This window comes from Symsagittifera roscoffensis, unplaced genomic scaffold (assembly GCF_963678635.1).
Source record: "Symsagittifera roscoffensis unplaced genomic scaffold, txSymRosc1.1 SCAFFOLD_201, whole genome shotgun sequence".
NCBI lineage: Eukaryota > Metazoa > Xenacoelomorpha > Acoela > Convolutidae > Symsagittifera > Symsagittifera roscoffensis.
This window is the reverse complement of record NW_026971626.1, coordinates 43,060-67,110: the sequence shown is the minus strand read 5'-3', so window position 1 is coordinate 67,110 and position 24,051 is coordinate 43,060. Positions and strand designations below refer to the sequence as shown.

The following is a 24,051-nucleotide window of genomic DNA, read 5'->3' as shown; positions in this document are numbered from 1 at the left end:
TTTTTATTGAATATGATAATAGGAAAAACAAAAAAACCTCAGTTATTTTTTACTCAACACTTAGATACTTTGTTTCGGAATCTGAATCTCAACTTTAAAAGCTTAAAATGATAGGAAATTTGACTCCCGGCGAGCTTTTGTTTTAGATAGGCAAAACCAGGGAGAGAAAGACATCTTCATCCCTGCATACACCACTGGTTCAGACCGAAACAAACCAATTCAAGCAAAACAAAAAATTTGGTTTAAAAAAAAACTGTATATCAATGCAAATAATTTTCTTTCCCATCTTCGCCCAAACTCAGAAAACTTGAGGTTTACTTTTTTGCCAACCTTCATTGTTAAAAAACCAAATGCGTAACAATTTCGGTCAAATTGTGCGTATACACTAGTTGTTTTCAATGTTTTTAAATGTAGAAAAAAAAACAACTATAGCACGACGCTAGCAAAAAAAAGAATTCATATCATCATCAATCAATTTGTTTTACGCTTCCAATTTTTGCCTTAACTGCTGAACACATGGAACTAAGCTATTAATTTTATGAACATTACCAATTTTTTGAGTTCTGCTATTGGTTCTCAACTTTTAATTTTCATACTTTGCCTACTTTTTTGCTGGTGAATCTTGTTTTTTGTTTGTAAAAAAACTAGCCTAGCATCAGACATAAAAATTTGCATTAATTACTATAAACTTAGAACTACGCCTAGATAGAACTAGTAGATTGGTGGCCTTTAAAAAGGCCGGTTTGGTGTTGAAGCTTGAAAGCTAGCAACTGGTTGAGGTAGAAGCTCTTTACTTGTTGTCAGACTTGGGCTGAGACGAAGACTGCTTCTTGGGTAAGAGCACAGCCTGGATGTTTGGCAGCACACCGCCCTGAGCAATGGTCACTCCGTGGAGCAGCTTGTTCAACTCTTCGTCGTTCCAGATGGCCAACTGCAATGTCTGGGGATGATCCTGGACTTCTTGTTGTCTTTAGCAGCGTTGCCAGCCAGTCAAGGATCTCAGCAGTCAAGTACTCGAGCACAGCAGCAAGGTAGACTGGGGCTCCAGCACCAACTCGCTCAGCGTAGTTGCCCTTGCGGATGAATCGGTGGATTCTTCCAACAGGGAACTGCAGTCCAGCTCGGCTTGATCGGGTCTTGGCCTTGGCTCCAACTTTGCCGTTCTTCGATTTTCCTCCTTTGCCTGACATCGTGTTGTAGTTGTAGCTGTTGTGGTAGAAGCTGTAGATTGACGATTGACTTTACCCGCAATTTGGCTCCCTGTCTTAGGGTAGTAAGTTCAAATCGGCCACCAAGATGGGAGAGCCAATCAGAATCGAGCTAGCGTTTTAAGTTAGTTTAGATACGCTGAAAGCTCTAGACTAACTAGCTGAGCTAGTTTGAGCTCTAGCAGAGCTTGAATTAAGAACTGAGATAGTTGGTGGCCTTTAAAAAGGCCAGTTTGGTGCTGCAGCTAGGAGAGCAGCTGGTTAGAAGTTTCTTAACCTCCGAACCCGTACAAGGTCTTGCCTTGTCTCTTGAGGGCGTAGACGATGTCCATGGCTACAACGGTCTTACTCTTGGAGTGCTCGGTGTAGGTTACAGCATCCCTGATCACGCTCTCCAAGCTGTTCTTGAGCACTCCTCGGGTCTCTTCGTAGATCAGTCCACTGATACGCTTGACAACTCCTCGTAAAGCAAGACGTCTGATGGCTGGCTTGGTGATGCCTTGGATGTTATCTCTTAAGATCTTTCGGTCCCTCTTTGCTCCTCCTTTGCCAAGTCCTTTTCCTCCCTTTCCTCTTCCAGACATGGTTGTTGCAGTTGTAGTTATTGTAGAATTTGAAGTAGAAGTTGGGTTTGCGATTGGCAGAAATCGCTAGGTAACTATCATTTTTCGACCGACTTCTCTGCTCTCTCATTGGCCCTCATACCAACAGTCAATGCGAGAGGTGATAAGAAGCAGAGCTCAACCGGAACGAAAAATATTTCACGTATAAAAAAAGTAAGGCACGTGAAGGAGCAATTGATTTTTTATGAGCTCCCACAAGACCTTCTAGCACAAACTGGTCAGTCCAGAGAGCTTATATGAGCTATGTGATTTAAATCAAACTCGTAGAATCTCGCTTGAGCTCTCTGAGATAGCTTGCCGAGCTCTGAGAGCTCGAACTTAAACATTGTTAGGCTACGTACGGGATCAATTGAAAAAACTTTGAACTCACACAAGGAATACCAACTCAAACTGGTCAGTCCACAGAGCTTATTCGAGCTCTGTGATTCAAATCAAGCTCGTTCAAGCTTGCCCGAGCTCTCTGAGATAGCTTGCCGAGATCTGGGAGCTCGAACTTAAAAATAGTTAGACTACGTACGTGAGCAATTGAAAAAATTTTGAGCTCACCCAAGCTGTACTAGCTTAAACTGGTCAGTCCACAGAGCTTATTCGAGCTCTGTGATTTAAATCAAGCCCGTAGAAGCTCGGTTGAGTTCTGTGAGATAGCTTGCCGAGCTCTGAGAGCTCGAATTTGAAAATAGTTAGGCTACGTACGGGAGCAATTGAAAAAATTTTGAGCTCACACAAGGTGTACTAGCTTAAACTGGTCAGTCCACAGAGCTTATTCGAGCTCTGTGATTTAAATCAAGCTCATACAAGCTTGCCTGAGCTCTATGAGGTAGCTTGCCGAGCTCTGAGAGCTCGAAGCTCAAAAAAGTTAGGCTACGTACGGGAGCAATTGAACAGCTAGCTCGAGCTCATTTTCCAGCTGCGTCACCCCAATGAGGGGGAAGCAGAGCTCAACCTATACCAGCTTGAGCTTGCTCTGGTCGAAGTTAGCTTGAGCTAAGCTCACTGTGAAGAAATATAGAACTGATAGTTGGGTGGCCTTTAAAAAGGCCGGTTTGGTTGGTGTGGAGTACACCTTGAGCTTAAGCTCGCTCTCCTCGGATTCGTCGAGCCAACTGGATGTCCTTGGGCATGATGGTGACTCTCTTGGCGTGGATCGCGCACAAGTTGGTGTCCTCGAACAGGCTGACCAAGTAGCTCTCGCTGGCTTCCTGGAGAGCCATGATGGCAGTGCTCTGGAACCGCAAGTCAGTCTTGAAGTCCTGAGCGATTTCTCTGACCAGTCGCTGGAAGGGCAGCTTTCGGATCAACAGCTCAGTGGACTTCTGGTATCTCCTGATCTCCCTCAGGGCAACGGTTCCTGGTCTGTATCGGTGAGGCTTCTTCACACCGCCGGTGGAAGGTGCGCTCTTTCTTGCAGCCTTGGTAGCCAGTTGCTTCCTGGGTGCCTTTCCTCCGGTACTCTTTCGTGCAGTCTGCTTCGTTCGGGCCATTCTTCGTCAGTTGAGTGTAGCTGAGTTGTAGATGTAGAAGTAGATTTTGGGTGTTGAATTTTGGTAAAATCCGTGAGGTAACCTAGAGATTCAGATCTCCAGAAGGCTTGAGAGCGTTCGACGTATAAAAAATAGTTAGGCACGTAAAAGAGCAATAGAAGAAGAGCTCTGGTGAGTCGTTACTTATATATATTAAGGAGCATTTTCAACTATATATAGTAAAGTATGTGAAGTGCAGACTATTTATACTTGGATTGGAGGTTACCCGCCAAAAGTGGCAAATGTGATTGGCCCGTGTCTGAGTGATAACGGAAACTCAAACTAAGCTCGAATCTGATTGGCTGAGAAGTGAAAACTGGAAAATTTGGTGTTTCTGCCTCTAGAATTGACCCAAAGCTAACTTCAGCCAGCTACAAGCTCACTTCAGCTTAAACTAGCTGAATTGGACTTGTTAGCTAGCTTTGGAAGCTCAAACTTAGCTATTTCGTGCTGTAAGTTAGAGAGCACAATGAAGCTCAAATCTGATTGGCTGAGACGTGAAAGCTTAAAATTTGGCAGTTTTTTAGCTCTAAAGTTGGTCTGGAGCTGATTTAAGCAAGTTACAAGCTCAGTTGAGCTTAGTAGCTCAAATTAGACGCTCAAAGCTAGCTGTTGAGAGCTCGAAATTGCATACAAGCGAGTTTGAGCTTGCTAGCTAGAGTACAAAGAGAACTATGCTTTTTGGTGGCCTTTAAAAAGGCCGGTTTGGTGTTGCTCAGAGCAACTAGTTGTAGAAGATGGTCGTCTACTTGGAGCTGGTGTACTTGGTGACGGCCTTGGTTCCCTCACTGACAGCATGCTTGGCCAGCTCTCCGGGCAACAGCAGTCTGACTGCGGTTTGGATCTCCCGGCTAGAGATGGTTGATCGCTTGTTGTAGTGGGCCAGTTTTGAAGCTTCACCGGCGATTCTCTCGAAGATGTCGTTCACGAAGCTGTTCATGATCGACATAGCCTTGGATGAGATGCCAGTGTCAGGGTGGACCTGCTTCAGCACCTTGTAGATGTAGAGAGAGTAGGTCTCTCGCCTCTTCTTCTTCTTTTTCTTGTCTCCGGTGGGCTTCTTCTGGGCTTTGCCCGCCTTCTTGACTGCCTTTCCGCTGACTTTGGGTGCCATTGTAAGAGTTGTAGTTGTGGTGTTGTCGAGTTGTAGAAGTATGATAAGTAGGTGTTGGTCGGTGACCAATTAAGCTTCTGAAGCAGACCAGCTGCTCTTTAAGCTGTTAACTTCCGGTTGTTGTTCATCTTGCGGAAAGGTGTTGTTGGAAAATTGCTTGTATTGGTGTGAGTCTGTGTGCGTATGTGTCTGTTGATTGTTGTAGAGTGTCTCGGATTAGTTCTTGTATCTTGGGGTTTGTCTGTGCAGCTCTTTTGAGGTAATTTGAGTTTAGTCTTGTTAGTTCTTCTTGAATCGTCTTCATCCTGGTGATTTTATGTACTTCGTCTGTTGGTGTTGTTACTGGTAGATGGTAGGCTATTTTTAGTGCTCTTTTCTGCAATCTTTGTAAGTGCCTTGTAGATGCGTTTGCCCACGAAGGTGATGCGTATGTGAATACTGGTAGAATTGTTGATTGGTACAAAAACTTTAAGACTTTGGATTTGATGCCTTTGGCTCGTAGTACTAGTAGAAAATTGATTTTCCTTGTCGATTTGTCTTCAATTCTTTGTAGATAGTCTTTCCATGTCAGGTTGTTATTTAATGTAGTTCCCAGAAGTTTAGTGGTTGTTGATGGTTCGATCTCTTCGTTCTGTAGCATTAATTTGCAGTCATTCTTCTTGTGTCTTGTAAAAAGTATAAAGTTCGTCTTCTCCGGGTTCACGTCTATCTTCCATTTCTGGCACCATGCCTCTAGAATTGACCCAAAGCTAACTTCAGCCAGCTACAAGCTCACTTCAGCTTAAACTAGCTGAATTGGACTTGTTAGCTAGCTTTGGAAGCTCAAACTTAGCTATTTCGTGCTGTAAGTTAGAGAGCACAATGAAGCTCAAATCTGATTGGCTGAGACGTGAAAGCTTAAAATTTGGCAGTTTTTTAGCTCTAAAGTTGGTCTGGAGCTGATTTAAGCAAGTTACAAGCTCAGTTGAGCTTAGTAGCTCAAATTAGACGCTCAAAGCTAGCTGTTGAGAGCTCGAAATTGCATACAAGCGAGTTTGAGCTTGCTAGCTAGAGTACAAAGAGAACTATGCTTTTTGGTGGCCTTTAAAAAGGCCGGTTTGGTGTTGCTCAGAGCAACTAGTTGTAGAAGCTGGTCGTCTACTTGGAGCTGGTGTACTTGGTGACGGCCTTGGTTCCCTCACTGACAGCATGCTTGGCCAGCTCTCCGGGCAACAGCAGTCTGACTGCGGTTTGGATCTCCCGGCTAGAGATGGTTGATCGCTTGTTGTAGTGGGCCAGTTTTGAAGCTTCACCGGCGATTCTCTCGAAGATGTCGTTCACGAAGCTGTTCATGATCGACATAGCCTTGGATGAGATGCCAGTGTCAGGGTGGACCTGCTTCAGCACCTTGTAGATGTAGAGAGAGTAGGTCTCTCGCCTCTTCTTCTTCTTTTTCTTGTCTCCGGTGGGCTTCTTCTGGGCTTTGCCTGCCTTCTTGACTGCCTTTCCGCTGACTTTGGGTGCCATTGTAGAGATGTAGTTGTAGTGGTGTTGAGTTGTGGATCGATCAAAAAGCCAACCTAACTTGAAAAATTGTGTTCAAATCGAGCTCGAAGAATACTCAATTTTGATTGGCTCTCAGCTGAAAGCTAAATTAAGCTTCAATTTTGGACTGCCAGTCGAGCTCGTGGCTAGCTAGTGTTTTTAGGCCCCCTTAGTTTGCTCTGAGTAGCTTAGCTATGCCTGCTAGGCAGGATAAAAAGATAGAACTTTAAATTTGGTGGCCTTTAAAAAGGCCGGTTTGGTGTTGAAGCTTGAAAGCTAGCAACTGGTTGAGGTAGAAGCTCTTTACTTCTTGTCAGACTTGGGCTGAGACGAAGACTGCTTCTTGGGTAGGAGCACAGCCTGGATGTTTGGCAGCACACCGCCCTGAGCAATGGTCACTCCGTGGAGCAGCTTGTTCAACTCTTCGTCGTTCCTGATGGCCAACTGCAAGTGTCTGGGGATGATCCTGGACTTCTTGTTGTCTTTAGCAGCGTTGCCAGCCAGCTCAAGGATCTCAGCAGTCAAGTACTCGAGCACAGCAGCAAGGTAGACTGGGGCTCCAGCACCAACTCGCTCAGCGTAGTTGCCCTTGCGGATGAATCGGTGGATTCTTCCAACAGGGAACTGCAGTCCAGCTCGGCTTGATCGGGTCTTGGCCTTGGCTCCAACTTTGCCGCTCTTCGATTTTCCTCCTTTGCCTGACATCGTGTTGTAGTTGTAGCTGTTGTGGTAGAAGCTGTAGATTGACGATTGACTTTACCCGCAATTTGGCTCCCTGTCTTAGGGTAGTAAGTTCAAATCGACCACCAAGATGGGAGAGCCAATCAGAATCGAGCTAGCATTTTAAGTTAATTTAGAGACGCTGAAAGCTCTACACTAACTAGCTGAGCTTATTAGAGCTCTAGCAGAGCTTGTTAGAGCTCTAGCAGAGCTTGACTTACGAACTGAGATAGTTGGTGGCCTTTAAAAAGGCCGGTTTGGTGCTGCAGCTAGGAGAGCAGCTGGCTAAGAAGCTTCTTAACCTCCGAATCCGTACAAGGTCTTGCCTTGTCTCTTGAGGGCGTAGACGATGTCCATGGCTACAACGGTCTTCCTCTTGGCGTGCTCGGTGTAGGTTACAGCATCCCTGATCACGCTCTCCAAGTAGTTCTTGAGCACTCCTCGGGTCTCTTCGTAGATCAGTCCACTGATACGCTTGACACCTCCTCGTCGAGCAAGACGTCTGATGGCTGGCTTGGTGATGCCTTGGATGTTATCTCTTAAGATCTTTCGGTGCCTCTTTGCTCCTCCTTTGCCAAGTCCTTTTCCTCCCTTTCCTCGTCCAGACATGGTTGTTGCAGTTGTAGTTGTTGTAGAAATTGAAGTAGAAGTTGGGTTTGAGATTGGCAAAAATCGCTAGGTACCTATCAATTTCCGACCGACTTCTCTGCTCTCTGATTGGCCCTCATACCAACAGCCAATGAGAGAGCAGATAATAAAAAGTAAAAAAAGTTAGGCACGTAAAGGAGCAATTGAAAAATTTTTTTTTGAGCTCCCACAAGAACTTCTACCTCAAACTGGTCAGTCCACAGAGCTTATCAGAGCTATGTGATTTAAATCAAGCTCGTAGGAGCTCGCTTGAGGTCTGTGGGATAGCTTGCCGAGCTCTGAGAGCTCGAACTTGAAAATAGTTAGGCTACGTACGGGAGCAATTGAAAAAATTTTGAGCTCACACAAGGTGTACTAGCTTAAACTGGTCAGTCCACAGAGCTTATTCGAGCTCTGTGATTTAAATCAAGCTCATACAAGCTTGCCTGAGCTCTATGAGGTAGCTTGCCGAGCTCTGAGAGCTCGAAGCTCAAAAAAGTTAGGCTACGTACGGGAGCAATTGAACAGCTAGCTCGAGCTCATTTTCCAGCTGCGTCACCCCAATGAGGGGGAAGCAGAGCTCAACCTATACCAGCTTGAGCTTGCTCTGGTCGAAGTTAGCTTGAGCTAAGCTCACTGTGAAGAAATATAGAACTGATAGTTGGGTGGCCTTTAAAAAGGCCGGTTTGGTTGGTGTGGAGTACACCTTGAGCTTAAGCTCGCTCTCCTCGGATTCGTCGAGCCAACTGGATGTCCTTGGGCATGATGGTGACTCTCTTGGCGTGGATCGCGCACAAGTTGGTGTCCTCGAACAGGCTGACCAAGTAGCTCTCGCTGGCTTCCTGGAGAGCCATGATGGCAGTGCTCTGGAACCGCAAGTCAGTCTTGAAGTCCTGAGCGATTTCTCTGACCAGTCGCTGGAAGGGCAGCTTTCGGATCAACAGCTCAGTGGACTTCTGGTATCTCCTGATCTCCCTCAGGGCAACGGTTCCTGGTCTGTATCGGTGAGGCTTCTTCACACCGCCGGTGGAAGGTGCGCTCTTTCTTGCAGCCTTGGTAGCCAGTTGCTTCCTGGGTGCCTTTCCTCCGGTACTCTTTCGTGCAGTCTGCTTCGTTCGGGCCATTCTTCGTCAGTTGAGTGTAGCTGAGTTGTAGATGTAGAAGTAGATTTTGGGTGTTGAATTTTGGTAAAATCCGTGAGGTAACCTAGAGATTCAGATCTCCAGAAGGCTTGAGAGCGTTCGACGTATAAAAAATAGTTAGGCACGTAAAAGAGCAATAGAAGAAGAGCTCTGGTGAGTCGTTACTTATATATATTAAGGAGCATTTTCAACTATATATAGTAAAGTATGTGAAGTGCAGACTATTTATACTTGGATTGGAGGTTACCCGCCAAAAGTGGCAAATGTGATTGGCCCGTGTCTGAGTGATAACGGAAACTCAAACTAAGCTCGAATCTGATTGGCTGAGAAGTGAAAACTGGAAAATTTGGTGTTTCTGCCTCTAGAATTGACCCAAAGCTAACTTCAGCCAGCTACAAGCTCACTTCAGCTTAAACTAGCTGAATTGGACTTGTTAGCTAGCTTTGGAAGCTCAAACTTAGCTATTTCGTGCTGTAAGTTAGAGAGCACAATGAAGCTCAAATCTGATTGGCTGAGACGTGAAAGCTTAAAATTTGGCAGTTTTTTAGCTCTAAAGTTGGTCTGGAGCTGATTTAAGCAAGTTACAAGCTCAGTTGAGCTTAGTAGCTCAAATTAGACGCTCAAAGCTAGCTGTTGAGAGCTCGAAATTGCATACAAGCGAGTTTGAGCTTGCTAGCTAGAGTACAAAGAGAACTATGCTTTTTGGTGGCCTTTAAAAAGGCCGGTTTGGGGTTGCTCAGAGCAACTAGTTGTAGAAGCTGGTCGTCTACTTGGAGCTGGTGTACTTGGTGACGGCCTTGGTTCCCTCACTGACAGCATGCTTGGCCAGCTCTCCGGGCAACAGCAGTCTGACTGCGGTTTGGATCTCCCGGCTAGAGATGGTTGATCGCTTGTTGTAGTGGGCCAGTTTTGAAGCTTCACCGGCGATTCTCTCGAAGATGTCGTTCACGAAGCTGTTCATGATCGACATAGCCTTGGATGAGATGCCAGTGTCAGGGTGGACCTGCTTCAGCACCTTGTAGATGTAGAGAGAGTAGGTCTCTCGCCTCTTCTTCTTCTTTTTCTTGTCTCCGGTGGGCTTCTTCTGGGCTTTGCCTGCCTTCTTGACTGCCTTTCCGCTGACTTTGGGTGCCATTGTAGAGATGTAGTTGTAGTGGTGTTGAGTTGTCGATCGATCAAAAAGCCAACCTAACTTGAAAAATTGTGTTCAAATCGAGCTCGAAGAATACTCAATTTTGATTGGCTCTCAGCTGAAAGCTAAATTAAGCTTCAATTTTGGACTGCCAGTCGAGCTCGTGGCTAGCTAGTGTTTTTAGGCCCCCTTAGTTTGCTCTGAGTAGCTTAGCTATGCCTGCTAGGCAGGATAAAAAGATAGAACTTTAAATTTGGTGGCCTTTAAAAAGGCCGGTTTGGTGTTGAAGCTTGAAAGCTAGCAACTGGTTGAGGTAGAAGCTCTTTACTTCTTGTCAGACTTGGGCTGAGACGAAGACTGCTTCTTGGGTAGGAGCACAGCCTGGATGTTTGGCAGCACACCGCCCTGAGCAATGGTCACTCCGTGGAGCAGCTTGTTCAACTCTTCGTCGTTCCTGATGGCCAACTGCAAGTGTCTGGGGATGATCCTGGACTTCTTGTTGTCTTTAGCAGCGTTGCCAGCCAGCTCAAGGATCTCAGCAGTCAAGTACTCGAGCACAGCAGCAAGGTAGACTGGGGCTCCAGCACCAACTCGCTCAGCGTAGTTGCCCTTGCGGATGAATCGGTGGATTCTTCCAACAGGGAACTGCAGTCCAGCTCGGCTTGATCGGGTCTTGGCCTTGGCTCCAACTTTGCCGCTCTTCGATTTTCCTCCTTTGCCTGACATCGTGTTGTAGTTGTAGCTGTTGTGGTAGAAGCTGTAGATTGACGATTGACTTTACCCGCAATTTGGCTCCCTGTCTTAGGGTAGTAAGTTCAAATCGACCACCAAGATGGGAGAGCCAATCAGAATCGAGCTAGCATTTTAAGTTAATTTAGAGACGCTGAAAGCTCTACACTAACTAGCTGAGCTTATTAGAGCTCTAGCAGAGCTTGTTAGAGCTCTAGCAGAGCTTGACTTACGAACTGAGATAGTTGGTGGCCTTTAAAAAGGCCGGTTTGGTGCTGCAGCTAGGAGAGCAGCTGGCTAAGAAGCTTCTTAACCTCCGAATCCGTACAAGGTCTTGCCTTGTCTCTTGAGGGCGTAGACGATGTCCATGGCTACAACGGTCTTCCTCTTGGCGTGCTCGGTGTAGGTTACAGCATCCCTGATCACGCTCTCCAAGTAGTTCTTGAGCACTCCTCGGGTCTCTTCGTAGATCAGTCCACTGATACGCTTGACACCTCCTCGTCGAGCAAGACGTCTGATGGCTGGCTTGGTGATGCCTTGGATGTTATCTCTTAAGATCTTTCGGTGCCTCTTTGCTCCTCCTTTGCCAAGTCCTTTTCCTCCCTTTCCTCGTCCAGACATGGTTGTTGCAGTTGTAGTTGTTGTAGAAATTGAAGTAGAAGTTGGGTTTGAGATTGGCAAAAATCGCTAGGTACCTATCAATTTCCGACCGACTTCTCTGCTCTCTGATTGGCCCTCATACCAACAGCCAATGAGAGAGCAGATAATAAAAAGTAAAAAAAGTTAGGCACGTAAAGGAGCAATTGAAAAATTTTTTTTTGAGCTCCCACAAGAACTTCTACCTCAAACTGGTCAGTCCACAGAGCTTATCAGAGCTATGTGATTTAAATCAAGCTCGTAGGAGCTCGCTTGAGGTCTGTGGGATAGCTTGCCGAGCTCTGAGAGCTCGAACTTGAAAATAGTTAGGCTACGTACGGGAGCAATTGAAAAAATTTTGAGCTCACACAAGGTGTACTAGCTTAAACTGGTCAGTCCACAGAGCTTATTCGAGCTCTGTGATTTAAATCAAGCTCATACAAGCTTGCCTGAGCTCTATGAGGTAGCTTGCCGAGCTCTGAGAGCTCGAAGCTCAAAAAAGTTAGGCTACGTACGGGAGCAATTGAACAGCTAGCTCGAGCTCATTTTCCAGCTGCGTCACCCCAATGAGGGGGAAGCAGAGCTCAACCTATACCAGCTTGAGCTTGCTCTGGTCGAAGTTAGCTTGAGCTAAGCTCACTGTGAAGAAATATAGAACTGATAGTTGGGTGGCCTTTAAAAAGGCCGGTTTGGTTGGTGTGGAGTACACCTTGAGCTTAAGCTCGCTCTCCTCGGATTCGTCGAGCCAACTGGATGTCCTTGGGCATGATGGTGACTCTCTTGGCGTGGATCGCGCACAAGTTGGTGTCCTCGAACAGGCTGACCAAGTAGCTCTCGCTGGCTTCCTGGAGAGCCATGATGGCAGTGCTCTGGAACCGCAAGTCAGTCTTGAAGTCCTGAGCGATTTCTCTGACCAGTCGCTGGAAGGGCAGCTTTCGGATCAACAGCTCAGTGGACTTCTGGTATCTCCTGATCTCCCTCAGGGCAACGGTTCCTGGTCTGTATCGGTGAGGCTTCTTCACACCGCCGGTGGAAGGTGCGCTCTTTCTTGCAGCCTTGGTAGCCAGTTGCTTCCTGGGTGCCTTTCCTCCGGTACTCTTTCGTGCAGTCTGCTTCGTTCGGGCCATTCTTCGTCAGTTGAGTGTAGCTGAGTTGTAGATGTAGAAGTAGATTTTGGGTGTTGAATTTTGGTAAAATCCGTGAGGTAACCTAGAGATTCAGATCTCCAGAAGGCTTGAGAGCGTTCGACGTATAAAAAATAGTTAGGCACGTAAAAGAGCAATAGAAGAAGAGCTCTGGTGAGTCGTTACTTATATATATTAAGGAGCATTTTCAACTATATATAGTAAAGTATGTGAAGTGCAGACTATTTATACTTGGATTGGAGGTTACCCGCCAAAAGTGGCAAATGTGATTGGCCCGTGTCTGAGTGATAACGGAAACTCAAACTAAGCTCGAATCTGATTGGCTGAGAAGTGAAAACTGGAAAATTTGGTGTTTCTGCCTCTAGAATTGACCCAAAGCTAACTTCAGCCAGCTACAAGCTCACTTCAGCTTAAACTAGCTGAATTGGACTTGTTAGCTAGCTTTGGAAGCTCAAACTTAGCTATTTCGTGCTGTAAGTTAGAGAGCACAATGAAGCTCAAATCTGATTGGCTGAGACGTGAAAGCTTAAAATTTGGCAGTTTTTTAGCTCTAAAGTTGGTCTGGAGCTGATTTAAGCAAGTTACAAGCTCAGTTGAGCTTAGTAGCTCAAATTAGACGCTCAAAGCTAGCTGTTGAGAGCTCGAAATTGCATACAAGCGAGTTTGAGCTTGCTAGCTAGAGTACAAAGAGAACTATGCTTTTTGGTGGCCTTTAAAAAGGCCGGTTTGGTGTTGCTCAGAGCAACTAGTTGTAGAAGCTGGTCGTCTACTTGGAGCTGGTGTACTTGGTGACGGCCTTGGTTCCCTCACTGACAGCATGCTTGGCCAGCTCTCCGGGCAACAGCAGTCTGACTGCGGTTTGGATCTCCCGGCTAGAGATGGTTGATCGCTTGTTGTAGTGGGCCAGTTTTGAAGCTTCACCGGCGATTCTCTCGAAGATGTCGTTCACGAAGCTGTTCATGATCGACATAGCCTTGGATGAGATGCCAGTGTCAGGGTGGACCTGCTTCAGCACCTTGTAGATGTAGAGAGAGTAGGTCTCTCGCCTCTTCTTCTTCTTTTTCTTGTCTCCGGTGGGCTTCTTCTGGGCTTTGCCTGCCTTCTTGACTGCCTTTCCGCTGACTTTGGGTGCCATTGTAGAGATGTAGTTGTAGTGGTGTTAAGTTGTGGATCGATCAAAAAGCCAACCTAACTTGAAAAATTGTGTTCAAATCGAGCTCGAAGAATACTCAATTTTGATTGGCTCTCAGCTGAAAGCTAAATTAAGCTTCAATTTTGGACTGCCAGTCGAGCTCGTGGCTAGCTAGTGTTTTTAGGCCCCCTTAGTTTGCTCTGAGTAGCTTAGCTATGCCTGCTAGGCAGGATAAAAAGATAGAACTTTAAATTTGGTGGCCTTTAAAAAGGCCGGTTTGGTGTTGAAGCTTGAAAGCTAGCAACTGGTTGAGGTAGAAGCTCTTTACTTCTTGTCAGACTTGGGCTGAGACGAAGACTGCTTCTTGGGTAGGAGCACAGCCTGGATGTTTGGCAGCACACCGCCCTGAGCAATGGTCACTCCGTGGAGCAGCTTGTTCAACTCTTCGTCGTTCCTGATGGCCAACTGCAAGTGTCTGGGGATGATCCTGGACTTCTTGTTGTCTTTAGCAGCGTTGCCAGCCAGCTCAAGGATCTCAGCAGTCAAGTACTCGAGCACAGCAGCAAGGTAGACTGGGGCTCCAGCACCAACTCGCTCAGCGTAGTTGCCCTTGCGGATGAATCGGTGGATTCTTCCAACAGGGAACTGCAGTCCAGCTCGGCTTGATCGGGTCTTGGCCTTGGCTCCAACTTTGCCGCTCTTCGATTTTCCTCCTTTGCCTGACATCGTGTTGTAGTTGTAGCTGTTGTGGTAGAAGCTGTAGATTGACGATTGACTTTACCCGCAATTTGGCTCCCTGTCTTAGGGTAGTAAGTTCAAATCGACCACCAAGATGGGAGAGCCAATCAGAATCGAGCTAGCATTTTAAGTTAATTTAGAGACGCTGAAAGCTCTACACTAACTAGCTGAGCTTATTAGAGCTCTAGCAGAGCTTGTTAGAGCTCTAGCAGAGCTTGACTTACGAACTGAGATAGTTGGTGGCCTTTAAAAAGGCCGGTTTGGTGCTGCAGCTAGGAGAGCAGCTGGCTAAGAAGCTTCTTAACCTCCGAATCCGTACAAGGTCTTGCCTTGTCTCTTGAGGGCGTAGACGATGTCCATGGCTACAACGGTCTTCCTCTTGGCGTGCTCGGTGTAGGTTACAGCATCCCTGATCACGCTCTCCAAGTAGTTCTTGAGCACTCCTCGGGTCTCTTCGTAGATCAGTCCACTGATACGCTTGACACCTCCTCGTCGAGCAAGACGTCTGATGGCTGGCTTGGTGATGCCTTGGATGTTATCTCTTAAGATCTTTCGGTGCCTCTTTGCTCCTCCTTTGCCAAGTCCTTTTCCTCCCTTTCCTCGTCCAGACATGGTTGTTGCAGTTGTAGTTGTTGTAGAAATTGAAGTAGAAGTTGGGTTTGAGATTGGCAAAAATCGCTAGGTACCTATCAATTTCCGACCGACTTCTCTGCTCTCTGATTGGCCCTCATACCAACAGCCAATGAGAGAGCAGATAATAAAAAGTAAAAAAAGTTAGGCACGTAAAGGAGCAATTGAAAAATTTTTTTTTGAGCTCCCACAAGAACTTCTACCTAAAACTGGTCAGTCCACAGAGCTTATCAGAGCTATGTGATTTAAATCAAGCTCGTAGGAGCTCGCTTGAGGTCTGTGGGATAGCTTGCCGAGCTCTGAGAGCTCGAACTTGAAAATAGTTAGGCTACGTACGGGAGCAATTGAAAAAATTTTGAGCTCACACAAGGTGTACTAGCTTAAACTGGTCAGTCCACAGAGCTTATTCGAGCTCTGTGATTTAAATCAAGCTCATACAAGCTTGCCTGAGCTCTATGAGGTAGCTTGCCGAGCTCTGAGAGCTCGAAGCTCAAAAAAGTTAGGCTACGTACGGGAGCAATTGAACAGCTAGCTCGAGCTCATTTTCCAGCTGCGTCACCCCAATGAGGGGGAAGCAGAGCTCAACCTATACCAGCTTGAGCTTGCTCTGGTCGAAGTTAGCTTGAGCTAAGCTCACTGTGAAGAAATATAGAACTGATAGTTGGGTGGCCTTTAAAAAGGCCGGTTTGGTTGGTGTGGAGTACACCTTGAGCTTAAGCTCGCTCTCCTCGGATTCGTCGAGCCAACTGGATGTCCTTGGGCATGATGGTGACTCTCTTGGCGTGGATCGCGCACAAGTTGGTGTCCTCGAACAGGCTGACCAAGTAGCTCTCGCTGGCTTCCTGGAGAGCCATGATGGCAGTGCTCTGGAACCGCAAGTCAGTCTTGAAGTCCTGAGCGATTTCTCTGACCAGTCGCTGGAAGGGCAGCTTTCGGATCAACAGCTCAGTGGACTTCTGGTATCTCCTGATCTCCCTCAGGGCAACGGTTCCTGGTCTGTATCGGTGAGGCTTCTTCACACCGCCGGTGGAAGGTGCGCTCTTTCTTGCAGCCTTGGTAGCCAGTTGCTTCCTGGGTGCCTTTCCTCCGGTACTCTTTCGTGCAGTCTGCTTCGTTCGGGCCATTCTTCGTCAGTTGAGTGTAGCTGAGTTGTAGATGTAGAAGTAGATTTTGGGTGTTGAATTTTGGTAAAATCCGTGAGGTAACCTAGAGATTCAGATCTCCAGAAGGCTTGAGAGCGTTCGACGTATAAAAAATAGTTAGGCACGTAAAAGAGCAATAGAAGAAGAGCTCTGGTGAGTCGTTACTTATATATATTAAGGAGCATTTTCAACTATATATAGTAAAGTATGTGAAGTGCAGACTATTTATACTTGGATTGGAGGTTACCCGCCAAAAGTGGCAAATGTGATTGGCCCGTGTCTGAGTGATAACGGAAACTCAAACTAAGCTCGAATCTGATTGGCTGAGAAGTGAAAACTGGAAAATTTGGTGTTTCTGCCTCTAGAATTGACCCAAAGCTAACTTCAGCCAGCTACAAGCTCACTTCAGCTTAAACTAGCTGAATTGGACTTGTTAGCTAGCTTTGGAAGCTCAAACTTAGCTATTTCGTGCTGTAAGTTAGAGAGCACAATGAAGCTCAAATCTGATTGGCTGAGACGTGAAAGCTTAAAATTTGGCAGTTTTTTAGCTCTAAAGTTGGTCTGGAGCTGATTTAAGCAAGTTACAAGCTCAGTTGAGCTTAGTAGCTCAAATTAGACGCTCAAAGCTAGCTGTTGAGAGCTCGAAATTGCATACAAGCGAGTTTGAGCTTGCTAGCTAGAGTACAAAGAGAACTATGCTTTTTGGTGGCCTTTAAAAAGGCCGGTTTGGTGTTGCTCAGAGCAACTAGTTGTAGAAGCTGGTCGTCTACTTGGAGCTGGTGTACTTGGTGACGGCCTTGGTTCCCTCACTGACAGCATGCTTGGCCAGCTCTCCGGGCAACAGCAGTCTGACTGCGGTTTGGATCTCCCGGCTAGAGATGGTTGATCGCTTGTTGTAGTGGGCCAGTTTTGAAGCTTCACCGGCGATTCTCTCGAAGATGTCGTTCACGAAGCTGTTCATGATCGACATAGCCTTGGATGAGATGCCAGTGTCAGGGTGGACCTGCTTCAGCACCTTGTAGATGTAGAGAGAGTAGGTCTCTCGCCTCTTCTTCTTCTTTTTCTTGTCTCCGGTGGGCTTCTTCTGGGCTTTGCCTGCCTTCTTGACTGCCTTTCCGCTGACTTTGGGTGCCATTGTAGAGATGTAGTTGTAGTGGTGTTGAGTTGTGGATCGATCAAAAAGCCAACCTAACTTGAAAAATTGTGTTCAAATCGAGCTCGAAGAATACTCAATTTTGATTGGCTCTCAGCTGAAAGCTAAATTAAGCTTCAATTTTGGACTGCCAGTCGAGCTCGTGTTTTTAGGCCCCCTTAGTTTGCTCTGAGTAGCTTAGCTATGCCTGCTAGGCAGGATAAAAAGATAGAACTTTAAATTTGGTGGCCTTTAAAAAGGCCGGTTTGGTGTTGAAGCTTGAAAGCTAGCAACTGGTTGAGGTAGAAGCTCTTTACTTCTTGTCAGACTTGGGCTGAGACGAAGACTGCTTCTTGGGTAGGAGCACAGCCTGGATGTTTGGCAGCACACCGCCCTGAGCAATGGTCACTCCGTGGAGCAGCTTGTTCAACTCTTCGTCGTTCCTGATGGCCAACTGCAAGTGTCTGGGGATGATCCTGGACTTCTTGTTGTCTTTAGCAGCGTTGCCAGCCAGCTCAAGGATCTCAGCAGTCAAGTACTCGAGCACAGCAGCAAGGTAGACTGGGGCTCCAGCACCAACTCGCTCAGCGTAGTTGCCCTTGCGGATGAATCGGTGGATTCTTCCAACAGGGAACTGCAGTCCAGCTCGGCTTGATCGGGTCTTGGCCTTGGCTCCAACTTTGCCGCTCTTCGATTTTCCTCCTTTGCCTGACATCGTGTTGTAGTTGTAGCTGTTGTGGTAGAAGCTGTAGATTGACGATTGACTTTACCCGCAATTTGGCTCCCTGTCTTAGGGTAGTAAGTTCAAATCGACCACCAAGATGGGAGAGCCAATCAGAATCGAGCTAGCATTTTAAGTTAATTTAGAGACGCTGAAAGCTCTACACTAACTAGCTGAGCTTATTAGAGCTCTAGCAGAGCTTGTTAGAGCTCTAGCAGAGCTTGACTTACGAACTGAGATAGTTGGTGGCCTTTAAAAAGGCCGGTTTGGTGCTGCAGCTAGGAGAGCAGCTGGCTAAGAAGCTTCTTAACCTCCGAATCCGTACAAGGTCTTGCCTTGTCTCTTGAGGGCGTAGACGATGTCCATGGCTACAACGGTCTTCCTCTTGGCGTGCTCGGTGTAGGTTACAGCATCCCTGATCACGCTCTCCAAGTAGTTCTTGAGCACTCCTCGGGTCTCTTCGTAGATCAGTCCACTGATACGCTTGACACCTCCTCGTCGAGCAAGACGTCTGATGGCTGGCTTGGTGATGCCTTGGATGTTATCTCTTAAGATCTTTCGGTGCCTCTTTGCTCCTCCTTTGCCAAGTCCTTTTCCTCCCTTTCCTCGTCCAGACATGGTTGTTGCAGTTGTAGTTGTTGTAGAAATTGAAGTAGAAGTTGGGTTTGAGATTGGCAAAAATCGCTAGGTACCTATCAATTTCCGACCGACTTCTCTGCTCTCTGATTGGCCCTCATACCAACAGCCAATGAGAGAGCAGATAATAAAAAGTAAAAAAAGTTAGGCACGTAAAGGAGCAATTGAAAAAATTTTGAGCTCACACAAGGTGTACTAGCTTAAACTGGTCAGTCCACAGAGCTTATTCGAGCTCTGTGATTTAAATCAAGCTCATACAAGCTTGCCTGAGCTCTATGAGGTAGCTTGCCGAGCTCTGAGAGCTCGAAGCTCAAAAAAGTTAGGCTACGTACGGGAGCAATTGAACAGCTAGCTCGAGCTCATTTTCCAGCTGCGTCACCCCAATGAGGGGGAAGCAGAGCTCAACCTATACCAGCTTGAGCTTGCTCTGGTCGAAGTTAGCTTGAGCTAAGCTCACTGTGAAGAAATATAGAACTGATAGTTGGGTGGCCTTTAAAAAGGCCGGTTTGGTTGGTGTGGAGTACACCTTGAGCTTAAGCTCGCTCTCCTCGGATTCGTCGAGCCAACTGGATGTCCTTGGGCATGATGGTGACTCTCTTGGCGTGGATCGCGCACAAGTTGGTGTCCTCGAACAGGCTGACCAAGTAGCTCTCGCTGGCTTCCTGGAGAGCCATGATGGCAGTGCTCTGGAACCGCAAGTCAGTCTTGAAGTCCTGAGCGATTTCTCTGACCAGTCGCTGGAAGGGCAGCTTTCGGATCAACAGCTCAGTGGACTTCTGGTATCTCCTGATCTCCCTCAGGGCAACGGTTCCTGGTCTGTATCGGTGAGGCTTCTTCACACCGCCGGTGGAAGGTGCGCTCTTTCTTGCAGCCTTGGTAGCCAGTTGCTTCCTGGGTGCCTTTCCTCCGGTACTCTTTCGTGCAGTCTGCTTCGTTCGGGCCATTCTTCGTCAGTTGAGTGTAGCTGAGTTGTAGATGTAGAAGTAGATTTTGGGTGTTGAATTTTGGTAAAATCCGTGAGGTAACCTAGAGATTCAGATCTCCAGAAGGCTTGAGAGCGTTCGACGTATAAAAAATAGTTAGGCACGTAAAAGAGCAATAGAAGAAGAGCTCTGGTGAGTCGTTACTTATATATATTAAGGAGCATTTTCAACTATATATAGTAAAGTATGTGAAGTGCAGACTATTTATACTTGGATTGGAGGTTACCCGCCAAAAGTGGCAAATGTGATTGGCCCGTGTCTGAGTGATAACGGAAACTCAAACTAAGCTCGAATCTGATTGGCTGAGAAGTGAAAACTGGAAAATTTGGTGTTTCTGCCTCTAGAATTGACCCAAAGCTAACTTCAGCCAGCTACAAGCTCACTTCAGCTTAAACTAGCTGAATTGGACTTGTTAGCTAGCTTTGGAAGCTCAAACTTAGCTATTTCGTGCTGTAAGTTAGAGAGCACAATGAAGCTCAAATCTGATTGGCTGAGACGTGAAAGCTTAAAATTTGGCAGTTTTTTAGCTCTAAAGTTGGTCTGGAGCTGATTTAAGCAAGTTACAAGCTCAGTTGAGCTTAGTAGCTCAAATTAGACGCTCAAAGCTAGCTGTTGAGAGCTCGAAATTGCATACAAGCGAGTTTGAGCTTGCTAGCTAGAGTACAAAGAGAACTATGCTTTTTGGTGGCCTTTAAAAAGGCCGGTTTGGTGTTGCTCAGAGCAACTAGTTGTAGAAGCTGGTCGTCTACTTGGAGCTGGTGTACTTGGTGACGGCCTTGGTTCCCTCACTGACAGCATGCTTGGCCAGCTCTCCGGGCAACAGCAGTCTGACTGCGGTTTGGATCTCCCGGCTAGAGATGGTTGATCGCTTGTTGTAGTGGGCCAGTTTTGAAGCTTCACCGGCGATTCTCTCGAAGATGTCGTTCACGAAGCTGTTCATGATCGACATAGCCTTGGATGAGATGCCAGTGTCAGGGTGGACCTGCTTCAGCACCTTGTAGATGTAGAGAGAGTAGGTCTCTCGCCTCTTCTTCTTCTTTTTCTTGTCTCCGGTGGGCTTCTTCTGGGCTTTGCCTGCCTTCTTGACTGCCTTTCCGCTGACTTTGGGTGCCATTGTAGAGATGTAGTTGTAGTGGTGTTGAGTTGTCGATCGATCAAAAAGCCAACCTAACTTGAAAAATTGTGTTCAAATCGAGCTCGAAGAATACTCAATTTTGATTGGCTCTCAGCTGAAAGCTAAATTAAGCTTCAATTTTGGACTGCCAGTCGAGCTCGTGGCTAGCTAGTGTTTTTAGGCCCCCTTAGTTTGCTCTGAGTAGCTTAGCTATGCCTGCTAGGCAGGATAAAAAGATAGAACTTTAAATTTGGTGGCCTTTAAAAAGGCCGGTTTGGTGTTGAAGCTTGAAAGCTAGCAACTGGTTGAGGTAGAAGCTCTTTACTTCTTGTCAGACTTGGGCTGAGACGAAGACTGCTTCTTGGGTAGGAGCACAGCCTGGATGTTTGGCAGCACACCGCCCTGAGCAATGGTCACTCCGTGGAGCAGCTTGTTCAACTCTTCGTCGTTCCTGATGGCCAACTGCAAGTGTCTGGGGATGATCCTGGACTTCTTGTTGTCTTTAGCAGCGTTGCCAGCCAGCTCAAGGATCTCAGCAGTCAAGTACTCGAGCACAGCAGCAAGGTAGACTGGGGCTCCAGCACCAACTCGCTCAGCGTAGTTGCCCTTGCGGATGAATCGGTGGATTCTTCCAACAGGGAACTGCAGTCCAGCTCGGCTTGATCGGGTCTTGGCCTTGGCTCCAACTTTGCCGCTCTTCGATTTTCCTCCTTTGCCTGACATCGTGTTGTAGTTGTAGCTGTTGTGGTAGAAGCTGTAGATTGACGATTGACTTTACCCGCAATTTGGCTCCCTGTCTTAGGGTAGTAAGTTCAAATCGACCACCAAGATGGGAGAGCCAATCAGAATCGAGCTAGCATTTTAAGTTAATTTAGAGACGCTGAAAGCTCTACACTAACTAGCTGAGCTTATTAGAGCTCTAGCAGAGCTTGTTAGAGCTCTAGCAGAGCTTGACTTACGAACTGAGATAGTTGGTGGCCTTTAAAAAGGCCGGTTTGGTGCTGCAGCTAGGAGAGCAGCTGGCTAAGAAGCTTCTTAACCTCCGAATCCGTACAAGGTCTTGCCTTGTCTCTTGAGGGCGTAGACGATGTCCATGGCTACAACGGTCTTCCTCTTGGCGTGCTCGGTGTAGGTTACAGCATCCCTGATCACGCTCTCCAAGTAGTTCTTGAGCACTCCTCGGGTCTCTTCGTAGATCAGTCCACTGATACGCTTGACACCTCCTCGTCGAGCAAGACGTCTGATGGCTGGCTTGGTGATGCCTTGGATGTTATCTCTTAAGATCTTTCGGTGCCTCTTTGCTCCTCCTTTGCCAAGTCCTTTTCCTCCCTTTCCTCGTCCAGACATGGTTGTTGCAGTTGTAGTTGTTGTAGAAATTGAAGTAGAAGTTGGGTTTGAGATTGGCAAAAATCGCTAGGTACCTATCAATTTCCGACCGACTTCTCTGCTCTCTGATTGGCCCTCATACCAACAGCCAATGAGAGAGCAGATAATAAAAAGTAAAAAAAGTTAGGCACGTAAAGGAGCAATTGAAAAATTTTTTTTTGAGCTCCCACAAGAACTTCTACCTCAAACTGGTCAGTCCACAGAGCTTATCAGAGCTATGTGATTTAAATCAAGCTCGTAGGAGCTCGCTTGAGGTCTGTGGGATAGCTTGCCGAGCTCTGAGAGCTCGAACTTGAAAATAGTTAGGCTACGTACGGGAGCAATTGAAAAAATTTTGAGCTCACACAAGGTGTACTAGCTTAAACTGGTCAGTCCACAGAGCTTATTCGAGCTCTGTGATTTAAATCAAGCTCATACAAGCTTGCCTGAGCTCTATGAGGTAGCTTGCCGAGCTCTGAGAGCTCGAAGCTCAAAAAAGTTAGGCTACGTACGGGAGCAATTGAACAGCTAGCTCGAGCTCATTTTCCAGCTGCGTCACCCCAATGAGGGGGAAGCAGAGCTCAACCTATACCAGCTTGAGCTTGCTCTGGTCGAAGTTAGCTTGAGCTAAGCTCACTGTGAAGAAATATAGAACTGATAGTTGGGTGGCCTTTAAAAAGGCCGGTTTGGTTGGTGTGGAGTACACCTTGAGCTTAAGCTCGCTCTCCTCGGATTCGTCGAGCCAACTGGATGTCCTTGGGCATGATGGTGACTCTCTTGGCGTGGATCGCGCACAAGTTGGTGTCCTCGAACAGGCTGACCAAGTAGCTCTCGCTGGCTTCCTGGAGAGCCATGATGGCAGTGCTCTGGAACCGCAAGTCAGTCTTGAAGTCCTGAGCGATTTCTCTGACCAGTCGCTGGAAGGGCAGCTTTCGGATCAACAGCTCAGTGGACTTCTGGTATCTCCTGATCTCCCTCAGGGCAACGGTTCCTGGTCTGTATCGGTGAGGCTTCTTCACACCGCCGGTGGAAGGTGCGCTCTTTCTTGCAGCCTTGGTAGCCAGTTGCTTCCTGGGTGCCTTTCCTCCGGTACTCTTTCGTGCAGTCTGCTTCGTTCGGGCCATTCTTCGTCAGTTGAGTGTAGCTGAGTTGTAGATGTAGAAGTAGATTTTGGGTGTTGAATTTTGGTAAAATCCGTGAGGTAACCTAGAGATTCAGATCTCCAGAAGGCTTGAGAGCGTTCGACGTATAAAAAATAGTTAGGCACGTAAAAGAGCAATAGAAGAAGAGCTCTGGTGAGTCGTTACTTATATATATTAAGGAGCATTTTCAACTATATATAGTAAAGTATGTGAAGTGCAGACTATTTATACTTGGATTGGAGGTTACCCGCCAAAAGTGGCAAATGTGATTGGCCCGTGTCTGAGTGATAACGGAAACTCAAACTAAGCTCGAATCTGATTGGCTGAGAAGTGAAAACTGGAAAATTTGGTGTTTCTGCCTCTAGAATTGACCCAAAGCTAACTTCAGCCAGCTACAAGCTCACTTCAGCTTAAACTAGCTGAATTGGACTTGTTAGCTAGCTTTGGAAGCTCAAACTTAGCTATTTCGTGCTGTAAGTTAGAGAGCACAATGAAGCTCAAATCTGATTGGCTGAGACGTGAAAGCTTAAAATTTGGCAGTTTTTTAGCTCTAAAGTTGGTCTGGAGCTGATTTAAGCAAGTTACAAGCTCAGTTGAGCTTAGTAGCTCAAATTAGACGCTCAAAGCTAGCTGTTGAGAGCTCGAAATTGCATACAAGCGAGTTTGAGCTTGCTAGCTAGAGTACAAAGAGAACTATGCTTTTTGGTGGCCTTTAAAAAGGCCGGTTTGGTGTTGCTCAGAGCAACTAGTTGTAGAAGCTGGTCGTCTACTTGGAGCTGGTGTACTTGGTGACGGCCTTGGTTCCCTCACTGACAGCATGCTTGGCCAGCTCTCCGGGCAACAGCAGTCTGACTGCGGTTTGGATCTCCCGGCTAGAGATGGTTGATCGCTTGTTGTAGTGGGCCAGTTTTGAAGCTTCACCGGCGATTCTCTCGAAGATGTCGTTCACGAAGCTGTTCATGATCGACATAGCCTTGGATGAGATGCCAGTGTCAGGGTGGACCTGCTTCAGCACCTTGTAGATGTAGAGAGAGTAGGTCTCTCGCCTCTTCTTCTTCTTTTTCTTGTCTCCGGTGGGCTTCTTCTGGGCTTTGCCTGCCTTCTTGACTGCCTTTCCGCTGACTTTGGGTGCCATTGTAGAGATGTAGTTGTAGTGGTGTTGAGTTGTGGATCGATCAAAAAGCCAACCTAACTTG

At 46.8% G+C, this 24,051-nt stretch overlaps 19 protein-coding genes and 1 pseudogene across 19 annotated transcripts; all 20 read right to left on the bottom strand.

Annotated features, from left to right (window-relative positions):
- Positions 1 to 790: 790 nt before the first annotated feature.
- Positions 791 to 1,219, bottom strand: LOC134856614 (histone H2A, sperm-like; annotated as a pseudogene).
- A 261-nt stretch (positions 1,220 to 1,480) lies between these two features.
- Positions 1,481 to 1,792, bottom strand: LOC134856603 (histone H4-like). Its single transcript, XM_063872879.1, has one exon. The coding sequence runs from the start codon at positions 1,790 to 1,792 to the stop codon at positions 1,481 to 1,483; it is 312 nt and encodes a 103-aa protein (XP_063728949.1).
- A 1,097-nt stretch (positions 1,793 to 2,889) lies between these two features.
- On the bottom strand, positions 2,890 to 8,498 carry LOC134856613 (uncharacterized). The gene is made up of 3 exons (XM_063872888.1): positions 8,056 to 8,498; positions 4,861 to 5,228; positions 2,890 to 3,313 (listed from the first exon to the last, which is right to left on the bottom strand). Exons 1-3 carry the CDS (start codon positions 8,458 to 8,460, stop codon positions 2,902 to 2,904), a joined length of 1,185 nt encoding a protein of 394 aa, XP_063728958.1. The 5' UTR covers positions 8,461 to 8,498; the 3' UTR covers positions 2,890 to 2,901.
- Positions 4,042 to 4,465, bottom strand: LOC134856600 (histone H2B.1/H2B.2). The gene has a single exon (XM_063872877.1). It carries the CDS (start codon positions 4,463 to 4,465, stop codon positions 4,097 to 4,099), a length of 369 nt encoding a protein of 122 aa, XP_063728947.1. The 3' UTR covers positions 4,042 to 4,096.
- On the bottom strand, positions 5,548 to 5,980 carry LOC134856598 (histone H2B.1/H2B.2). The gene has a single exon (XM_063872874.1). It carries the CDS (start codon positions 5,969 to 5,971, stop codon positions 5,603 to 5,605), a length of 369 nt encoding a protein of 122 aa, XP_063728944.1. The 5' UTR covers positions 5,972 to 5,980; the 3' UTR covers positions 5,548 to 5,602.
- On the bottom strand, positions 6,254 to 6,723 carry LOC134856592 (late histone H2A.2.2). The gene has a single exon (XM_063872869.1). The coding sequence runs from the start codon at positions 6,692 to 6,694 to the stop codon at positions 6,293 to 6,295; it is 402 nt and encodes a 133-aa protein (XP_063728939.1). The 5' UTR covers positions 6,695 to 6,723; the 3' UTR covers positions 6,254 to 6,292.
- On the bottom strand, positions 7,007 to 7,327 carry LOC134856601 (histone H4). Its single transcript, XM_063872878.1, has one exon. The coding sequence runs from the start codon at positions 7,316 to 7,318 to the stop codon at positions 7,007 to 7,009; it is 312 nt and encodes a 103-aa protein (XP_063728948.1). The 5' UTR covers positions 7,319 to 7,327.
- Positions 8,499 to 9,234: 736 nt separating the features above from the next.
- LOC134856615 (histone H2B.1/H2B.2) lies at positions 9,235 to 9,622 on the bottom strand. The gene has a single exon (XM_063872889.1). It carries the CDS (start codon positions 9,611 to 9,613, stop codon positions 9,245 to 9,247), a length of 369 nt encoding a protein of 122 aa, XP_063728959.1. The 5' UTR covers positions 9,614 to 9,622; the 3' UTR covers positions 9,235 to 9,244.
- Positions 9,623 to 9,895: 273 nt separating this feature from the next.
- Positions 9,896 to 10,365, bottom strand: LOC134856591 (late histone H2A.2.2). The gene has a single exon (XM_063872868.1). The coding sequence runs from the start codon at positions 10,334 to 10,336 to the stop codon at positions 9,935 to 9,937; it is 402 nt and encodes a 133-aa protein (XP_063728938.1). The 5' UTR covers positions 10,337 to 10,365; the 3' UTR covers positions 9,896 to 9,934.
- Positions 10,366 to 10,648: 283 nt separating this feature from the next.
- Positions 10,649 to 14,604, bottom strand: LOC134856612 (uncharacterized). The gene is made up of 4 exons (XM_063872887.1): positions 14,296 to 14,604; positions 12,352 to 12,481; positions 11,774 to 12,103; positions 10,649 to 10,976 (listed from the first exon to the last, which is right to left on the bottom strand). The coding sequence occupies exons 1-4, from the start codon at positions 14,600 to 14,602 to the stop codon at positions 10,649 to 10,651; spliced, it is 1,095 nt and encodes a 364-aa protein (XP_063728957.1). The 5' UTR covers positions 14,603 to 14,604.
- On the bottom strand, positions 12,832 to 13,264 carry LOC134856597 (histone H2B.1/H2B.2). Its single transcript, XM_063872873.1, has one exon. It carries the CDS (start codon positions 13,253 to 13,255, stop codon positions 12,887 to 12,889), a length of 369 nt encoding a protein of 122 aa, XP_063728943.1. The 5' UTR covers positions 13,256 to 13,264; the 3' UTR covers positions 12,832 to 12,886.
- On the bottom strand, positions 13,538 to 14,007 carry LOC134856590 (late histone H2A.2.2). The gene has a single exon (XM_063872867.1). It carries the CDS (start codon positions 13,976 to 13,978, stop codon positions 13,577 to 13,579), a length of 402 nt encoding a protein of 133 aa, XP_063728937.1. The 5' UTR covers positions 13,979 to 14,007; the 3' UTR covers positions 13,538 to 13,576.
- A 717-nt stretch (positions 14,605 to 15,321) lies between the features above and the next one.
- Positions 15,322 to 15,782, bottom strand: LOC134856585 (histone H3). The gene has a single exon (XM_063872862.1). The coding sequence runs from the start codon at positions 15,742 to 15,744 to the stop codon at positions 15,334 to 15,336; it is 411 nt and encodes a 136-aa protein (XP_063728932.1). The 5' UTR covers positions 15,745 to 15,782; the 3' UTR covers positions 15,322 to 15,333.
- Positions 15,783 to 16,473: 691 nt separating this feature from the next.
- On the bottom strand, positions 16,474 to 16,906 carry LOC134856595 (histone H2B.1/H2B.2). Its single transcript, XM_063872872.1, has one exon. The coding sequence runs from the start codon at positions 16,895 to 16,897 to the stop codon at positions 16,529 to 16,531; it is 369 nt and encodes a 122-aa protein (XP_063728942.1). The 5' UTR covers positions 16,898 to 16,906; the 3' UTR covers positions 16,474 to 16,528.
- A 262-nt stretch (positions 16,907 to 17,168) lies between these two features.
- LOC134856589 (late histone H2A.2.2) lies at positions 17,169 to 17,638 on the bottom strand. The gene has a single exon (XM_063872866.1). It carries the CDS (start codon positions 17,607 to 17,609, stop codon positions 17,208 to 17,210), a length of 402 nt encoding a protein of 133 aa, XP_063728936.1. The 5' UTR covers positions 17,610 to 17,638; the 3' UTR covers positions 17,169 to 17,207.
- A 283-nt stretch (positions 17,639 to 17,921) lies between these two features.
- LOC134856611 (uncharacterized) lies at positions 17,922 to 21,697 on the bottom strand. Its single transcript, XM_063872886.1, has 4 exons — positions 21,389 to 21,697; positions 19,445 to 19,574; positions 18,867 to 19,196; positions 17,922 to 18,249 (listed from the first exon to the last, which is right to left on the bottom strand). Exons 1-4 carry the CDS (start codon positions 21,693 to 21,695, stop codon positions 17,922 to 17,924), a joined length of 1,095 nt encoding a protein of 364 aa, XP_063728956.1. The 5' UTR covers positions 21,696 to 21,697.
- LOC134856594 (histone H2B.1/H2B.2) lies at positions 19,925 to 20,357 on the bottom strand. The gene has a single exon (XM_063872871.1). It carries the CDS (start codon positions 20,346 to 20,348, stop codon positions 19,980 to 19,982), a length of 369 nt encoding a protein of 122 aa, XP_063728941.1. The 5' UTR covers positions 20,349 to 20,357; the 3' UTR covers positions 19,925 to 19,979.
- Positions 20,631 to 21,100, bottom strand: LOC134856587 (late histone H2A.2.2). Its single transcript, XM_063872864.1, has one exon. It carries the CDS (start codon positions 21,069 to 21,071, stop codon positions 20,670 to 20,672), a length of 402 nt encoding a protein of 133 aa, XP_063728934.1. The 5' UTR covers positions 21,072 to 21,100; the 3' UTR covers positions 20,631 to 20,669.
- A 717-nt stretch (positions 21,698 to 22,414) lies between the features above and the next one.
- LOC134856586 (histone H3) lies at positions 22,415 to 22,875 on the bottom strand. Its single transcript, XM_063872863.1, has one exon. It carries the CDS (start codon positions 22,835 to 22,837, stop codon positions 22,427 to 22,429), a length of 411 nt encoding a protein of 136 aa, XP_063728933.1. The 5' UTR covers positions 22,838 to 22,875; the 3' UTR covers positions 22,415 to 22,426.
- A 691-nt stretch (positions 22,876 to 23,566) lies between these two features.
- On the bottom strand, positions 23,567 to 23,999 carry LOC134856599 (histone H2B.1/H2B.2). The gene has a single exon (XM_063872875.1). It carries the CDS (start codon positions 23,988 to 23,990, stop codon positions 23,622 to 23,624), a length of 369 nt encoding a protein of 122 aa, XP_063728945.1. The 5' UTR covers positions 23,991 to 23,999; the 3' UTR covers positions 23,567 to 23,621.
- Between the last annotated feature and the right edge of the window lie 52 nt (positions 24,000 to 24,051).

What these genes read in the sequence shown, in the direction of transcription:
- LOC134856603 (XM_063872879.1), bottom strand. Translation starts at nt 1,792, where the DNA reads ATGTCTGGAAGAGGAAAGGGAGGAAAAGGACTTGGCAAAGGAGGAGCA.
- LOC134856600 (XM_063872877.1), bottom strand. Translation starts at nt 4,465, where the DNA reads ATGGCACCCAAAGTCAGCGGAAAGGCAGTCAAGAAGGCGGGCAAAGCC.
- LOC134856598 (XM_063872874.1), bottom strand. Translation starts at nt 5,971, where the DNA reads ATGGCACCCAAAGTCAGCGGAAAGGCAGTCAAGAAGGCAGGCAAAGCC.
- LOC134856592 (XM_063872869.1), bottom strand. Translation starts at nt 6,694, where the DNA reads ATGTCAGGCAAAGGAGGAAAATCGAAGAGCGGCAAAGTTGGAGCCAAG.
- LOC134856601 (XM_063872878.1), bottom strand. Translation starts at nt 7,318, where the DNA reads ATGTCTGGACGAGGAAAGGGAGGAAAAGGACTTGGCAAAGGAGGAGCA.
- LOC134856613 (XM_063872888.1), bottom strand. Translation starts at nt 8,460, where the DNA reads ATGGCCCGAACGAAGCAGACTGCACGAAAGAGTACCGGAGGAAAGGCA. An exon ending in GACGAATCCGAGGAGAGCGA is followed by an intron (nt 5,229 to 8,055) that starts GCTTAAGCTCAA and finishes GTGAGCTTGTAG; the next exon opens with CTGGCTGAAGTTAGCTTTGG. An exon ending in TGGGCAAACGCATCTACAAG is followed by an intron (nt 3,314 to 4,860) that starts GCACTTACAAAG and finishes CAACTGACGAAG; the next exon opens with AATGGCCCGAACGAAGCAGA.
- LOC134856615 (XM_063872889.1), bottom strand. Translation starts at nt 9,613, where the DNA reads ATGGCACCCAAAGTCAGCGGAAAGGCAGTCAAGAAGGCAGGCAAAGCC.
- LOC134856591 (XM_063872868.1), bottom strand. Translation starts at nt 10,336, where the DNA reads ATGTCAGGCAAAGGAGGAAAATCGAAGAGCGGCAAAGTTGGAGCCAAG.
- LOC134856597 (XM_063872873.1), bottom strand. Translation starts at nt 13,255, where the DNA reads ATGGCACCCAAAGTCAGCGGAAAGGCAGTCAAGAAGGCAGGCAAAGCC.
- LOC134856590 (XM_063872867.1), bottom strand. Translation starts at nt 13,978, where the DNA reads ATGTCAGGCAAAGGAGGAAAATCGAAGAGCGGCAAAGTTGGAGCCAAG.
- LOC134856612 (XM_063872887.1), bottom strand. Translation starts at nt 14,602, where the DNA reads ATGTCTGGACGAGGAAAGGGAGGAAAAGGACTTGGCAAAGGAGGAGCA. An exon ending in GACCTTGTACGGATTCGGAG is followed by an intron (nt 12,482 to 14,295) that starts GTTAAGAAGCTT and finishes GGTCAATTCTAG; the next exon opens with AGGCAGAAACACCAAATTTT. An exon ending in GCGGGTAACCTCCAATCCAA is followed by an intron (nt 12,104 to 12,351) that starts GTATAAATAGTC and finishes CAACTGACGAAG; the next exon opens with AATGGCCCGAACGAAGCAGA.
- LOC134856585 (XM_063872862.1), bottom strand. Translation starts at nt 15,744, where the DNA reads ATGGCCCGAACGAAGCAGACTGCACGAAAGAGTACCGGAGGAAAGGCA.
- LOC134856595 (XM_063872872.1), bottom strand. Translation starts at nt 16,897, where the DNA reads ATGGCACCCAAAGTCAGCGGAAAGGCAGTCAAGAAGGCAGGCAAAGCC.
- LOC134856589 (XM_063872866.1), bottom strand. Translation starts at nt 17,609, where the DNA reads ATGTCAGGCAAAGGAGGAAAATCGAAGAGCGGCAAAGTTGGAGCCAAG.
- LOC134856594 (XM_063872871.1), bottom strand. Translation starts at nt 20,348, where the DNA reads ATGGCACCCAAAGTCAGCGGAAAGGCAGTCAAGAAGGCAGGCAAAGCC.
- LOC134856587 (XM_063872864.1), bottom strand. Translation starts at nt 21,071, where the DNA reads ATGTCAGGCAAAGGAGGAAAATCGAAGAGCGGCAAAGTTGGAGCCAAG.
- LOC134856611 (XM_063872886.1), bottom strand. Translation starts at nt 21,695, where the DNA reads ATGTCTGGACGAGGAAAGGGAGGAAAAGGACTTGGCAAAGGAGGAGCA. An exon ending in GACCTTGTACGGATTCGGAG is followed by an intron (nt 19,575 to 21,388) that starts GTTAAGAAGCTT and finishes GGTCAATTCTAG; the next exon opens with AGGCAGAAACACCAAATTTT. An exon ending in GCGGGTAACCTCCAATCCAA is followed by an intron (nt 19,197 to 19,444) that starts GTATAAATAGTC and finishes CAACTGACGAAG; the next exon opens with AATGGCCCGAACGAAGCAGA.
- LOC134856586 (XM_063872863.1), bottom strand. Translation starts at nt 22,837, where the DNA reads ATGGCCCGAACGAAGCAGACTGCACGAAAGAGTACCGGAGGAAAGGCA.
- LOC134856599 (XM_063872875.1), bottom strand. Translation starts at nt 23,990, where the DNA reads ATGGCACCCAAAGTCAGCGGAAAGGCAGTCAAGAAGGCAGGCAAAGCC.